The sequence below is a fragment of the Propithecus coquereli genome, unplaced genomic scaffold (assembly GCF_000956105.1).
Source record: "Propithecus coquereli isolate 6110/MARCELLA unplaced genomic scaffold, Pcoq_1.0 Scaffold295, whole genome shotgun sequence".
In the NCBI taxonomy this organism is placed as follows: Eukaryota; Metazoa; Chordata; class Mammalia; order Primates; family Indriidae; genus Propithecus; species Propithecus coquereli.
Genome location: NW_012148563.1, coordinates 4,416,397 through 4,429,272, shown reverse-complemented (window position 1 = coordinate 4,429,272; position 12,876 = coordinate 4,416,397). Strand labels below are relative to the sequence as shown.

Sequence of the window (12,876 nt, the reverse complement as noted above, 5' to 3'; positions counted from 1 at the left end):
GCCTGGGGAGGGGGACTCTGCAGGTTCCCTGGGCGCAGACCACAGACCTGGGGTTGAGGGCTCTGTGCGCCCCCTTTGTTCCTAAATAATTTCCTCCCCAGCGTCCCACGTACCCTGAGCCAGGCCAGTCACAGCCCACTGGTTTCCTTCCGACCTCGCACCGCCGGGAAAGGAGCCCACGGCGGCTCTGCCCTGAGCACGGCCAGAGGAGGGGCTGGGATCCCCAACACCGGGTCGCGGGGGCGAGGAAAGGGCTGTGCTTGGCGCTGCCCGCGTTTCACGTGGCGACACTGAGGAAGGCCTGCTCTGGGCCGGGCAGGCAGAGCCTCGCGGGGACTCGAGCGGGGAGGCCTCGTACGTTCACGCTGGCTCCCTCGCTCACTCACCCGCTCAGGCCTTCACTCGCGCGCTGGCTGAGGGCGTCTTGCACCGCACACCCGGTAGGTCCCGACAGGGTGTGTGTGGAGCCGTGAGGACACCTGGTGCTGCTTCCTGGGTCCCCACTGCCTTGGTATCTGGGCTTTCAAAAAGACACACCCTCAAGTTTGGGGAGGGCAGGACGGGAGTCTGCAGCAGGACTCGGAGGCTGGGCGGCAGGAGGGCCGTGGTCCCACCTAGCAGAGGCCAGGGAGCAGACCCCGAGCCAGTGCCGGGACGACTGCCACCGACTCACCCCAGGAAAGGCAACTGCCCAGGGGACCCTGCTGGCTGGGGGCAGAGAGGGGTCTGGGCCAGAGTTGACAGAGGGGCTTCTGGGCCGTGACCCCACACTCCCAGACGGCTGCTTCCTGCTGCTTCTCCAGAAAGGGCACAACGGGGTCCCTGCGCGGGGGACGTCGGATTCCGATCAGGGCGTGGGCGCCAGTCCCATCCACCCACCCCTCCCTACCAGGCTCCCGGAATGCCGGCCTTTACCCTCCAGGCAGAAGACAGGAGACGCCTGTTCAGGGATCTGCCCAGCCCAAGGAAGCCGACATCCAGGGTTCCCCAGAATACAGGCCCCCCGAGATCCCTGATACTGGCTCTCACGGTTAATAAACCCCTTGTGCCCAGAGCATCCAACCCGCAGTTCGCAGGTGACCAGGGATTACCCGGGGCCTGGAGAAGCTGCTTAGCAGGGACGTTGGGACAGAAACTGAGCCAAGGCGGCAGGAGGCAGGACCGGAGAAACCAAAGCTGCCCTCGCGTCTTCAGAGCGGACGCCGCACCGCGTCTCAGACACGCCTGCAGTGGAAGAGAGAAAGTACAGGATGTCCGGAGAAAATAAAAACTAAAAACAGGGTCACGGAAATAGCAAACCCACGGGCTGGAACATAAGTTGAGGCGATCTCCCAGAAACTGGAGCGAAAACGTGACAGAGCGGAAACGGGAAAGGAAGCCCAGGAGAGAGGTCGGTGCCGGTGTGCGGCGCTCCCAGAGGACACAGAGCAGGAGGTCCGGGCCGGTGTGCGGAGCTCCCAGAGGACGCAGAGCAGGAGGGGGCCCCAGGCTGCAGCACCCGCCGAGCCAGCACCGGTGGAGTCTCAGAAGAGACGAGACAAGCCGCGGGTTCCGGAGGGAGCCAGGGCACCTCAGACTTCTCAGCACGCTGGGCTGCGCCAGCTCTGTGGCAGCGCCCTTCCCATCCACGGCTTCACCCGCCAGGCCGTGGGGGGCAGGAGCGTGGGGGCGCATCTCGGGCGTGCGGGGGCTGGGGACTCTCCCTCGCACGAGATCATTCTCAAGAAGCCACTGGAGGACGTACTCCACCACAGCAAAGGGGAATTGGGAGGCCGGCCCCGAAGGTGGTCCTGGGGATAGCAGGGTCCCCTGCAGCAGCAGCCAGACCAGCCTGGAGCAGTGTGGCTGAGAGCCAGCCAGGTGGGGCTGTCCCTGCCGAGATGCCGCAGGCCATTAGCCGAGGTCGGGACGCTTGTCCCAGCCGTGCAGCTCTGCTCCTCCCCGCAGGCCCGGATGCCTGCGCTTCACCCCACGGCCTCCATGCTGCCACCCGGAGTGGGGGAGTCCTGGCGGGCTCAGGAGAGAATCCCGGTCCACGCCCTGCCAGGGGCTCCGCTGTCATGAGCCCCGTTCCCCAAGATGCACTTGGAGCCCAGGAAGCTGCTGCCAGAGCACGGCCCACGACTCTGTGCAGCCCGTCTGCTCCCCGAGCTGTCACCTCGTGGAGGCATTTTTGTGTTTGCGCACAGCGAGGTTTGTTCCTGCTGCTCAGCTGTCTTCCGCAGCTCGGGCTTCGTGGTTTCAGGCACAGCCCTGGGAGGTGGGACACAAGACGCCCGGGACAGATGGGTGGAAGCAGGAGCAGCTGGTTCCTGTGGCAGGAGCAGGGCCGAGGGGACGCCACGCTCTTGTCCTTAGTCACGCTGTTCCATGACGCAGTCTGCGTGGAGCACCGTGTGGACTCTCCCGTGTGCAGGCTGTCCCCTATCCCCGCATGGCCACATACCCAGAGCTACAGGATGTCCCTGGTGCCCAGCCCCTGACCCACATCAGGGAGCAGGACTCAGGATAGGGGCTGGTACAGGGAGAGCCGCCAATCCAGACAGCCCGTGGAGGAGCAGGAGAGGCAGAGTGCGCCGGCTGGGGCCTGGGGCCGGGGCCTGTTAGCACAGGGCAGCGTGGACAGTGTGGACGGCGGGAGGCGGCAGGTGGCCCCGGGCTGGGAGCGGAGTAAGCGCAGCCTGCGCAGCGCGGGGCCCAGGCCAGGTCCCCTGCCCCTCGGGATCCTCTGGGTCCTTACCAGGCGCCCTGGCTGCCCGGCGTGTTCTCCAGCGAGAGGGAGGCTGCCGTGGGTCCCGGGCTGCGAGGAGACCTTTGCTGTGCCGTGAAGTCACCAGTGCTGCCGCGGCAGGGCCTCAGAGGGCCTGGGGAGCTGCTGGGTGGCGGCTCTCCCCCGCGTGCTCGCGGCTCCGTCTCCTTCAGCAGGGCAGCGGTCTGCCCGGGCCGTCCTGACGCTTCATCGTCTGTTCTCAGAGGGCCCCCCCACGGCCGTCGTCCAGACCCGGCAGTGCAGCAGGGCAGAGGACGGCCTCCTCAGCGAAGGTGAAGGCAGGCTTAACTCCACCAGCCGGAGAACGTTACGGGTTTCTAGCTAGTTTCAGACTCGGTTTAAGACAGATTATCCAAAATGAACGCGGGAAATCGGGTGTGTGGTGTCCTTGGGGAAAAGGTGAAGGGCAGGTCCGCCGAAGCTCAGGGCTTTCTTACCACCAGCCGCTGGCCGCTGGGTGGCCCTGGTCCTGCTCGTGGCCAGCGGGGTGCCCTGAACCCCCTCTTGCTGTTGGTGTCTGTGTTGAATGTTTTTCCAGCATCCTCTCACGCCATTCCCATCCCCCGTAGGCAACCACTTTAGCGTACTTAGCGTTTCTTTTGTTAGCAAAGCGTTTGTTGCAAAGCGTATGTTATTTTGCGCGTGTGTTTAATTTACATCAACGATACATCACAAATCGTTCTATTTCCTTTTCTGCTGAGCTTTGTGTTTAAAATCTCTTCACATGACTGTGAGGATGACTTAATCCATTGCCTCTCACCACTTGAAATCGATTTTTAAATTTCTGACAATTGTCCTTACCAAGAGATTTCATTATCTTCAGTCTCAGTATTTCAGATGTAGTAATAGCTGGTGATTATCTCAAACTCTGTTAACATAACCCTAATTAGGTGTTTAAACACTGCTGTGTGATTTCCCTTCTTCTTTTAATGGAATCCACAAATTTCTAAGCCACACGCAAAAGGCCCTTCGTGGTCACTCGCTGATGTGAAATACGCCGCCTTAGCTGGTACCGCGAGTCTCGGGTCCACCGCGCACGGCAGCGGAGGCAGCGCCGCATCAGAAGGGGGCGCCTGGCCTGGGCCGGGCTCCTGGGCGCGAGCACTGGTGACGCGCAGGGAAGGGCCGGGTGACCCCTCCGCACAGTGAGGGCCCGGCCCAAGCCAGGAGTAGTAGCACGACGAAAGAACAGTCGGCATCTTGCCCGTCCCGTTCCCAGGCAGGGGACGCCTGCCTGCCTGCCTGCTACAAATGGACACGAGAGTCACGAATGCCTCGGCCCCATCACCAGGCCGGAAGGTTCCATGGCCCGGTCTAGGCGATTGTGGCCCCAAACCACAGGAGGCAGTGCCGGGGACAGGCCTGGGCTCCGGGCAGAGCACGGGCACTCCTGGGGCAGGACCGTGGCCGAGGGGCTGACGTGGACGCTCGGGTCTCTGTTACCAAAACAGCTTCCCTGTAACTCCGTGCCGCACCACCGCCCAAACGTGGGGTGTGTGCGTTTGGACACGTGGTGGTGCGCCTGGTTTTTTATTTGGTCTTTGCTTGCTGGAGGATGATAACATCAAAGTACGCAGATGATTTATCATTTAATGCAGGCTCTGGGTAGAAGCACTTAGCCGAGGCCGTGGAGGGGAGTGGGAGGCTGGTGGGAGGCGGGCCCAGGGCGGCACCGAGGAAGGGGGAGGCCACAGTGATGCCGTTGCCCTCGGGCGCGAGGACAGGACCGCCTGAGAGCGGGGGGGAGAGCCTGGGTCGGGGCTGGTCCAAGCCGCTGCCCCGTAGGCTCAGTGCCTCGTGTGGCCCAGGCCAGGGTGGGGACAAGTCGGGCACAGACATGCCTTCGGCAGCGCCAGGCCACCAGGGAGCTGCAGCACAGGCTGTCTCTGAACAGGCCAGCCACTGCCAGCACAAGGGATTCTGTTTGGAAATGGAGACGTTTCTCAGCTTTTCTAGAAAGTGGCTGTGGTGCCACCCGCTGCTATCCCGCCCCACACCCTGCCGGCGTGGCAGCCCCGGCCTCGGGAAGCGGACGTGGTCGTTCTTCTGCAGCATAGAGGGCGACTCCAAGCCCCTGTCCTCGATGCACATCGCGTGGCCCCGCACAGTGGGAAAGGCAGACCTGTGGCCGGGTCAGCTGCCCACAGGGCCTTCCGCCGAGGACCTGGCTGGGGCCACCTGGGAGCGTGGGGTCCACCCGTGGTTCAAAGCGGACGGGTGATAGTGGAGCTCCTCCTCCTCGCCAGCTGCGCTCCTGCAGCTGCCGGTGCCACAGCGACTGCTCTTCCCACACGCCACGTGTTCTGCCCCGCGGAAAGGCTCTTGTTGCTTGTGCCGAGGTCACCGGCCTGGCCAGGTCCCCACCTGACCCCGACACCAGTCTCCTTCCTTGGGCAACAGGCCTCAGGTGCAGGGAGCGTCGTGAGCCGGAGCTGTGGTTCCCAATTGGGCGGGGCGGAGAGGCCTCCCAGCAGAGGGCCCAGCCAGCCCTGCCCCGTCCAGAAAGTGGGGCCCCAAGCTGGGTCAAGGAACCTGCTAGATCCGGCAGGCGAGCAGCAACCCTAAGTCTCCTTGGCCACAGCACAGATCAGCCCAGGCTGGGGCTGGGGACCCAGGGCAGCAGCCAGGGTGACAGGGCCCCGCCGCCGTCGAGGGGAGGTGTCTCTCATAGATGGGCAGGTTTTAAGCTGGTCACCTGCAGTCAGCCAGGAGTGGGACCAAACTGAAGAAAAAGACTCAGTCCCCGTGCTGGGAGCACCTTCACTGGGGCAGGCTGGAGCACGGGGCTGGGGGCGGCGTTGTGGGCCCCGCCTCCCTGTGGGGAGACCTGGATCCGGACGTGGCCAGCACAGTCCACGCTTGGGAGCCCAGAGGGCCGTGGTCGTCATGTTCCCGAGAGACTCTCAGGGGAGCCCGGAGGAGCCAGGATCAGGTCCTGGGACAGGACTTGCGGCACAGGAGCATTGCAGGAGCACAGGGTCCCCCCCAGGGCACCGGGGACAGGGCTGGGGCCAGGGGTACCTTGTGCTCCCCCAGCCCCTAAGGACTTGGCTGGTGCCGTGAGAGTTTGAGTTGTCCCCAACAGGGTGTGTGGCCTGACTGCCCTTGCAGAGAGCCGGGCGCCTCTGCAGCCAGACACTGACCCACAGCAGGGCCCCATGCGGTGCTGGGGGGCAGTTGACCCCTAGGAAGCGGCGTGTTGTGCGTGTCTCAGAAACGCCCAAGCGCTGTAAGACCCCGGCGTTCCCAGAGCCCATACTGTGCTCCACCCGCCGCGCCCGGGCCCGTCTGACCATCCCCTTCTCCCCGCAGGCTCGCTGACCTCGGTGTTTGTCCGGCTTCCTTGCGGCGGTGTTGGGGTAAGTATCTCTTTAATGTGTAAGTGCCGTCCTGTTTCTCCTTGGGTCCCAGCGGTCACAGAAATCGCAGCCGTGCTCTCCTCAGAGCGGTAATTGCTGCCAGGTGTTTTCCACACACGGGCTGGCGGCAGGGCTGCCATGTGTGGCTTCAAAGGCCGCGTGAGCCCAGAGCTTATTGATGGCCGGACTTGGGCACGTCCTGTGGGGAAAGTCGTCTGGCACGCAAGGCGCGGGCTCCAGGGGGCTGTGGCTCGCAGGACCCTGCACACGGGCTGGTACCTCATCCCCTCCCGAGTCCCCAACACTGGTCCATGCACTCGGACGTGAGCACGGCATTTGCTAGAACGTGCGCCTGCTCGTGTCCAGTGTCCACGCCGAGGCTGCAGGTGAAGCTCTCGGTGCAGGGACATGGTGCACACGGCCGTGCGACGTGCGTGAGGCTGCTGCTGACTGGGCCTCCCTTCTACGGCAGACGCCGCAGACCCGGCCGGAGGCTGGAGTTGCACGGGACCGTCCATCTGTCATGCGCCGCTCCTCAGAGGGCGGGGCGGGTCTGGACAAACTTCCCAGTGACAGCAGTTCTCCCACTGCCGTGCTCTGACGCACACAGGTGTGCGGGGAGGACAGTGACAGAACTGCAGTGTGAAGGTGAGGCCAAGCCCCCCGGCCAATCCACCGACCCTCGCGGTTCCAGAGCACCGAGAGGCGCCAGGGACGGTCAGAGCGGCGCGGCGGGCAGGAGCTGGTGGACAGCAAGAGCCGTTGTGGCTGAAACTGCAGCGTGTGTGTGATCGCGGATCGCAGGGTGCAGGTCTGGATTCTGTTATGGAAATGAAACAAAATTGTTTTCTTCCTGAGTCTTTACAAAAATCGCCGCTTTGAAAATTATCCCGTCAGAAAGAGAATAAAGGGCATTTGTTCATACCACCACCAAGCCCTCCTAGAGTTATTTTATTTTGTATTGTAAATAGGCTGCAATCTCTTAATTCGGGGCAAATTTTTGGCCAGACTTGAAAAGATTTGGATTTGCACTGCCCTGCAGCCGGCACGCCTGTGCACGGCAGAATTTATAATTTGCAAATGAAAGCTAAATGCAGGGTCAGCCCTGGGGGTCGAGCCCAGGCAGCCCCTCCCGCACGCCGAGTCCAGATCTGAGGCGTGGCGGCCGAGCAGAGCCGCACTGCGTCCGGGCACAAAGACGGGCCTGTGCGCAGACACGGCTGGAGCGGCTCAGCGGCCGAGCTGGGCAGAGAGGGCCCAGGGGAAGCAGCAGTGGAGAGTGGAGCCCTTAGGTCCTGTTTTCTTCCTGTCGTTTTCCGCAATGACCTCTGACAGGAGGACACAGACGGCGGCACGGTCCCTGCCTTGGTTTTGGGCTGGACTAGCCATCACTGGCACAGATGCCGTCCGCCCGTGCCTCAGTGTCCCCTTCCAGAGCCAGAGGCCAGCCCTTTGGGGTGTCGGCCCAGGAGCCAAAGTGCCCTTGGGAGGAGAGCAGGCGGGGAGGCTGGCGCCCGTCCCCTAAGCGGTTTTGAGCTGGCGTTTGGGTTGTGTGGCAGTACCATTAAAGTTTAAAACTCATCTTTCTTTAACCGTGGTAAAATACGGGCTTAAAATCGTTTCAACCTTTTTTCAAACCAAATAAACGTCTGCCTCGTTCCTCTCCCAATTATTACAAGCTGCAAACGAGCAAGGGGGTGGCGTCCTTGAGCTCCCCTGCTGAACCTGGGTCCTGCATGGTCTGGGTGCGCCCCGCTCTGCGGCCCCCAGATCGCCGCCCTGCAGCGTGTCCGCTCCAGAGCTCCTCGAGGATCTCTCTCCACGTTTCTGCTCCGCCCTTTTTCTGTCTTTTCCTGTGCAAAGCCCGCACGAGCCTCACCTTCTCTCTGACCCCTTCCTGGTGAGCGATGGCCCTCTGCTGGCCGGGGCCCCGCTCCCTGCCGTGAGCCTCGCCGGCCCCAGGGGAGCAGCAGGAGCAGCTGTGGGGTTCTCTAGGGACGGTGGCAGCCTGGGAGCCTGCAGTGGCGCTGGGGGTTTATCCAGGAGCTTCTGAGCCCCAGGGTCCCGCAGGAGGGGCACGGCTGGGCCTGCAGACACGGGTGCCCGTGTGCCCAGCGGCCAGGGGAGCGGAGCAGCAAGAAAGGCCCTTCATGGCTCGGGGGTCGGCCCCTTCCCCTCCCTGTCACATGTCCTTAGTCCTAAAGCCCAGGTCATCGCATTTGGAATGGAAACAATCTCTGAGTGCTTTAGGCCAAACCGCTGTCCTCACGGGTGCAGCCCCTGGGCCTGGCCCGCCCAGGACCTTGCCACGCCTAGAGGGCCAGGGCGGCTGGTGGCTCTCTCCTGCGCAGCTCTGGCTGGTCTGTCACCTTTGATGCTAATGGACCAATTCTGCAGCTGAAGTAACCAGCCCAGGATGGGCCTATTTTTGTGGCTGCTTCAATGAATCACAATGTGCCATTATTTGGAATAGAAGCCATTCTTTGCAAGTTGAGCATTAACGCTGTGGAGAGCAGGCAAAGTGGAGAGTGTTCTGACATTTGGAAACTATTTAAAGAACATAGAAGTTCGGTTGTTGAAAGAGTAACCACTGCCGAATGCACTCTTCAGGAAATGTATTCAGCCCATGTAAATGCATTTTAAATCGCCTTGCTTTGAAGGTGAAGCTTCAAGGCTGCCTGGAAAGAAACCCGTCCCTCCCACATAACGATTGGCGTCTGTCAAGCGGCATGCTGGCCTCGCAGTGGGCAGGTGCCCGGGTGCGCCTGGGCCGGGGTAGAGGAGGGCAGAGCAGGCCCGGGTCGGCCCAGCCCAGGAGCCCCAGACCGCTCGGCGCTCGGGGCAGGTCAGCATGAGAAGGAGGCTCCTCCCACGGAGCCGGAAACGTCGTGTGAAAGTCGAATAAGCTCATCCTGGTTCCGGGGACCTTCACTGGGCTGGGTACGTCCCCAGGAAGGGCACAAGTCCCAAGTGTGTCTGCCCAAGGAGTGGCTGGCCCACAGCGTCCTGTCGGCGAGGGAGACGGGGAAGGCTGCCCACGCCTGGCGGTGGCCGCGTGATTCCTGGCAGCCCTCTGACCCCCCAGGCTCCCCCGGGAGACTGTTCTCCGCAGAACTGGCTGTCAGCGTCTCTGTCCTTCTCGCCCACGGTAGCCAGGGCTAAAAATTCTAATGTGCCTGAATAAATAAATGAACCAACACACAAACAAGCTGTTTGACGTGTCTGCATGAAACAGTTTTCTGTTTGAAGTGGAAATGACTAAGGTCCGACCTGCTGTCCCCAGGGGTGGAGCAGGGGGCTCTCCCGGGCCTGTTTCACTCGTGTCCGTGTTTGGAGCTTCCAGTTAGGTTCAGCACAGGACGAGCAGTGATATGAGGAGACCCTGGCGCTGGCTCCTCTTACAGTCGTTTTGCTGATTGTCAGTACAGTTGACCGTCCTTGTCCTACGTGCTTGGGACCAGAGTGTTTCAGATGGCAGGTTTTTCCAGATGTCGGGATACTTGCATCGTACGTACTGGTTCAGCATCCCTACCTAACAAGAAAATCTGAAACCCGCAACGCCGCAGCGAGCGTGTCTTTGGAGCGTACGTGGGCACTCAGAAAGTTTCAGGTTCTGCAGCATTTCACATTTTCGGATTAGAGAGACACCACCTGAGTAACTCTCTTGGCTGCGGTTGCGGTAAAAAGAACAAAAGGGAAATGGTGACCTTGACGTCCTCACTGTCCGCGCCCCATGTATTGGAGCAGTTGAGAGAGGATTCCTCAGACTCAGTGAAAACACACGTCTTATTTCTGGTGTTTTCACTTTTATTTTTCCCTTTAGTATTTTGTGGCACGTCTCAAGAGGAAGTGAGCCCAGATGTGGTCCTGGGGTTTCAGAGACAAGCCACCGGTGCCCGGGGCCCACGGCTGCACGGCCCACCCGGTGGGTGGTGACGGTGACCACGGACGTTGCCTCACCGCGGTGTTGTTCCCACAGGTGGACAGCGACACCATATGGAACGAGGTGCACTCGTCGGGGGCGGCCCGCCTGGCCGTGGGCTGCGTGGTGGAGCTGGTCTTCAAGGTGGCCACGGGGGAGCTGAAGGTCAGTCGGGCCGGCGGCCGTGGGCTCCCGGGGCTGCGGCAGATTCCCAGCCGGGGGAGGGGCAGGGGGACGCGGACGGACTGTCGCGGGCGTGGCCCCGTCCGGGGCGAAGGGAGGCCCTGCTCCGTCGGCACGGCCTGGCTGCTGGGGCGAGGGACAGTCCACGTTCGTGACCACACAGACCTAGTGCAGAGACTCAGGGATTTTGGTCTTGGGAGCCCTTTATCTCTTAACAATTGTTGAGGGAGCCAAAGAGTTTTTCTTTATGTGAGTTCCATCGTCAGTATGGGCCGTATTGGAGATTAAGCCTGAGAAATTATCAAAATATTTATTCATTTAGAAATGCTAATATCTGGTTCACGAAGGGCAGCCGAGTTCTCGCACCTGCTCACGTCGTCGTCTGCACACGAGCTGCGTGTGCAGAAAGCCTGGCCTCCCGCAGACCCGTAACTGGGAAGCGGAGGTGCATTTTAAAAGCCTTTTCCGATGATTGTGGGCATTCTTCTCTGATGCCACGGCAGGACTTAACAAGTGGCAGTGTCTCGAAGACGAGCTGCAACGTGGAGCCTGGAGCCAAGCCAGGCCCCCGTCACGTCCAAGCCCTTAGCCTTCCTGCGGGCTGAGCGGGCCCTGCGTGGCGGTGGGGGATTCCCAGCAGCACACGTCGGCCATTGGGAAATTTGGGCTCACTGAGTTACGTAGGTCTCCCAAATCCAGACCCTATTTTATATCACAAAACCATAAATCAGTGATTTTGGAGAGATTAGTATCACCGCCCCTCTCGCCAGGAAAGCCTGTGAGTGCGGGGAGCACCGTGCTCAAAGGTAGACACGTGTTTTCCAAGCTGTCAGTGTTCACTTGAAAGCCCAAATTTCATCACTGACAACCCTGCCTGCCGCTTTCCTTGAAGTGACAAGCTCACTTTGTCTGATTCTGAGATCTATCTTAAGTTGACCTGAGTCAGAATAACCGTCGTTGGCCCGGGTCCTTCTTTCAGTGAGAGTCGGGGTTCCTCGAGCTGGGCGCCCCCTCAGCCCGCGGCTCGCACGGCGGCTCCGTTCTTGCCCTGGACACCCGCCCTTGCTCCGTGGCAGCTTCCTTCCCAGCTCTCACTCGGGATGTAAAAGTTCACGTGTTCCAGGGTGGAGGTTTAATAAAACGTTTAACTTCTGTCTCATCGAGGACGTTTTTAAGGGAGACGGCTTCGTCCCCCACAAACGTGGTGAGTGCGCTGAGGCCTGGTGCTGCGGCCTCGCCGGGCTCCGGGGCGACACCCAGTCCCCGAGCTGAGCAGGCCGCTGCGGAGGGAAAGGCAGGGCCAGCTCCCCTCTTATCTCGGTACCTGGGTTACCCTGGGAGAGGAAGGAACCAGGTAGGGCTCCCAGCAGCCCTGTCCCGTCCACGGCGCTGTGGCCTGGACGCGGCGAGAAACCACGTCCTCCGATGCATTCTAGGCTAACAGTTCGGTTTGTAGCGATTTCTCCTGGATATAAAACGTGTGTTGTCACTCTCCCCTGTCTGCTGTCGTCTGCAGAACGGCTTTGCTGTGGTCCGCCCCCCGGGACACCACGCCGAGGAGAGCACACCCATGTAAGTAGACACGCGGTCCCTCTCGGGCAGGGGATGTGGCTCCAGAGTGGCAGCAGAGGGACGGGGCTGCTCCCTGCCTGCCTGTGGCGTGGCCCAGCTTGTCTCCACGTCCCGCGCGCCAACATGTGTGAAGCACGCGTGGCGCTAGAGCCGCTTTAGGCGCTGAGCACAGATGCCGAAGCTGCCAGCACCACTGGGCGGTTGTGAGGAAGAGTGGGATGAAGGAGAGGAGAGGGGTCCGTGGTGGTTAGTCCAGGGACGTCTCCTGGTCGTTGAATTTGCCGTCGAGCGCGGGAGGAGCAGCTCGCTCTGGAGCAGGTTCACGTGACGCTGATGTCTAGGGCCCTGGCGGCGAAGCCCCGCAGGTCGTTTCAGGTGTGGCGGCCTGTTAGCTGACCCGCTGGTCAGCCAGCGTGCTACTGAGGCCAGTCACAAAGTCATGGCCAACGAGCCGGCTTGCTGGGCTCTGCTTCAGGTCTTCTAGACAAGGGACCGAGCGTGGACTGTCCCACATGGTCACCGGGACCAGCGGCAGGTGCAGACTCACCTGGGCAAGGTCAGCACGGGCTCGGCCCGCAGCTGTGTGCTGAGTGCCTTTGCGCCCGGGCGGGGAGCTAGACATCCCGCCAAGCAGCGTGCCGTCTCGGGGACGCAGAAACCACCTGCCAGGCGGGACCAGCACTGGGAGCAGTTTACACCCCGTGCTGGTGGCTAGCGTGAGGAGGAGGTGGCCTTGGGCTCTGCCCTGAGGAATGTGAGCGGCAGTTGTCAGATGGCACAGCAAGTCAGACGCCTGCACGTGCACCGTCGGGGAGGGCCGGGCGCAGCGTGGCCAGGAGCAGCCAGAGTGAGGACGAGCCACACGCGGCCGGGAGGGGGCCTCTGTGCACCCAGCGAGCTCGGGTGTCAGCAGGAGGCAGGCTCCGAACCTCACGTCAGGAGGTGAGATGACCAGATCCATGTTCCAGAAGGGGACCTCCTTTGTGCCCAGAAAGGAGAGATCAGAGCCACATGGGGTGAACCTCAGGTTGGAATCCTTGTGGCTCTACCTGGAAAACCCTGCGGTCCCT

At 61.6% G+C, this 12,876-nt stretch overlaps 1 protein-coding gene across 2 annotated transcripts in view; it reads left to right on the top strand.

The window, feature by feature from the left end:
• HDAC4 (histone deacetylase 4) overlaps nt 1-12,876 on the top strand; it is a 113,173-nt gene that overhangs the window by 78,658 nt on the left and 21,639 nt on the right. For both annotated transcript variants that reach the window (XM_012648867.1, XM_012648868.1), the window contains exons 14-16: nt 6,083-6,129; nt 10,109-10,216; nt 11,751-11,806. In XM_012648867.1, coding sequence (XP_012504321.1) covers nt 6,083-6,129; nt 10,109-10,216; nt 11,751-11,806 — 211 coding nt within the window. The remainder of the gene's footprint in view (nt 1-6,082; nt 6,130-10,108; nt 10,217-11,750; nt 11,807-12,876) is intronic.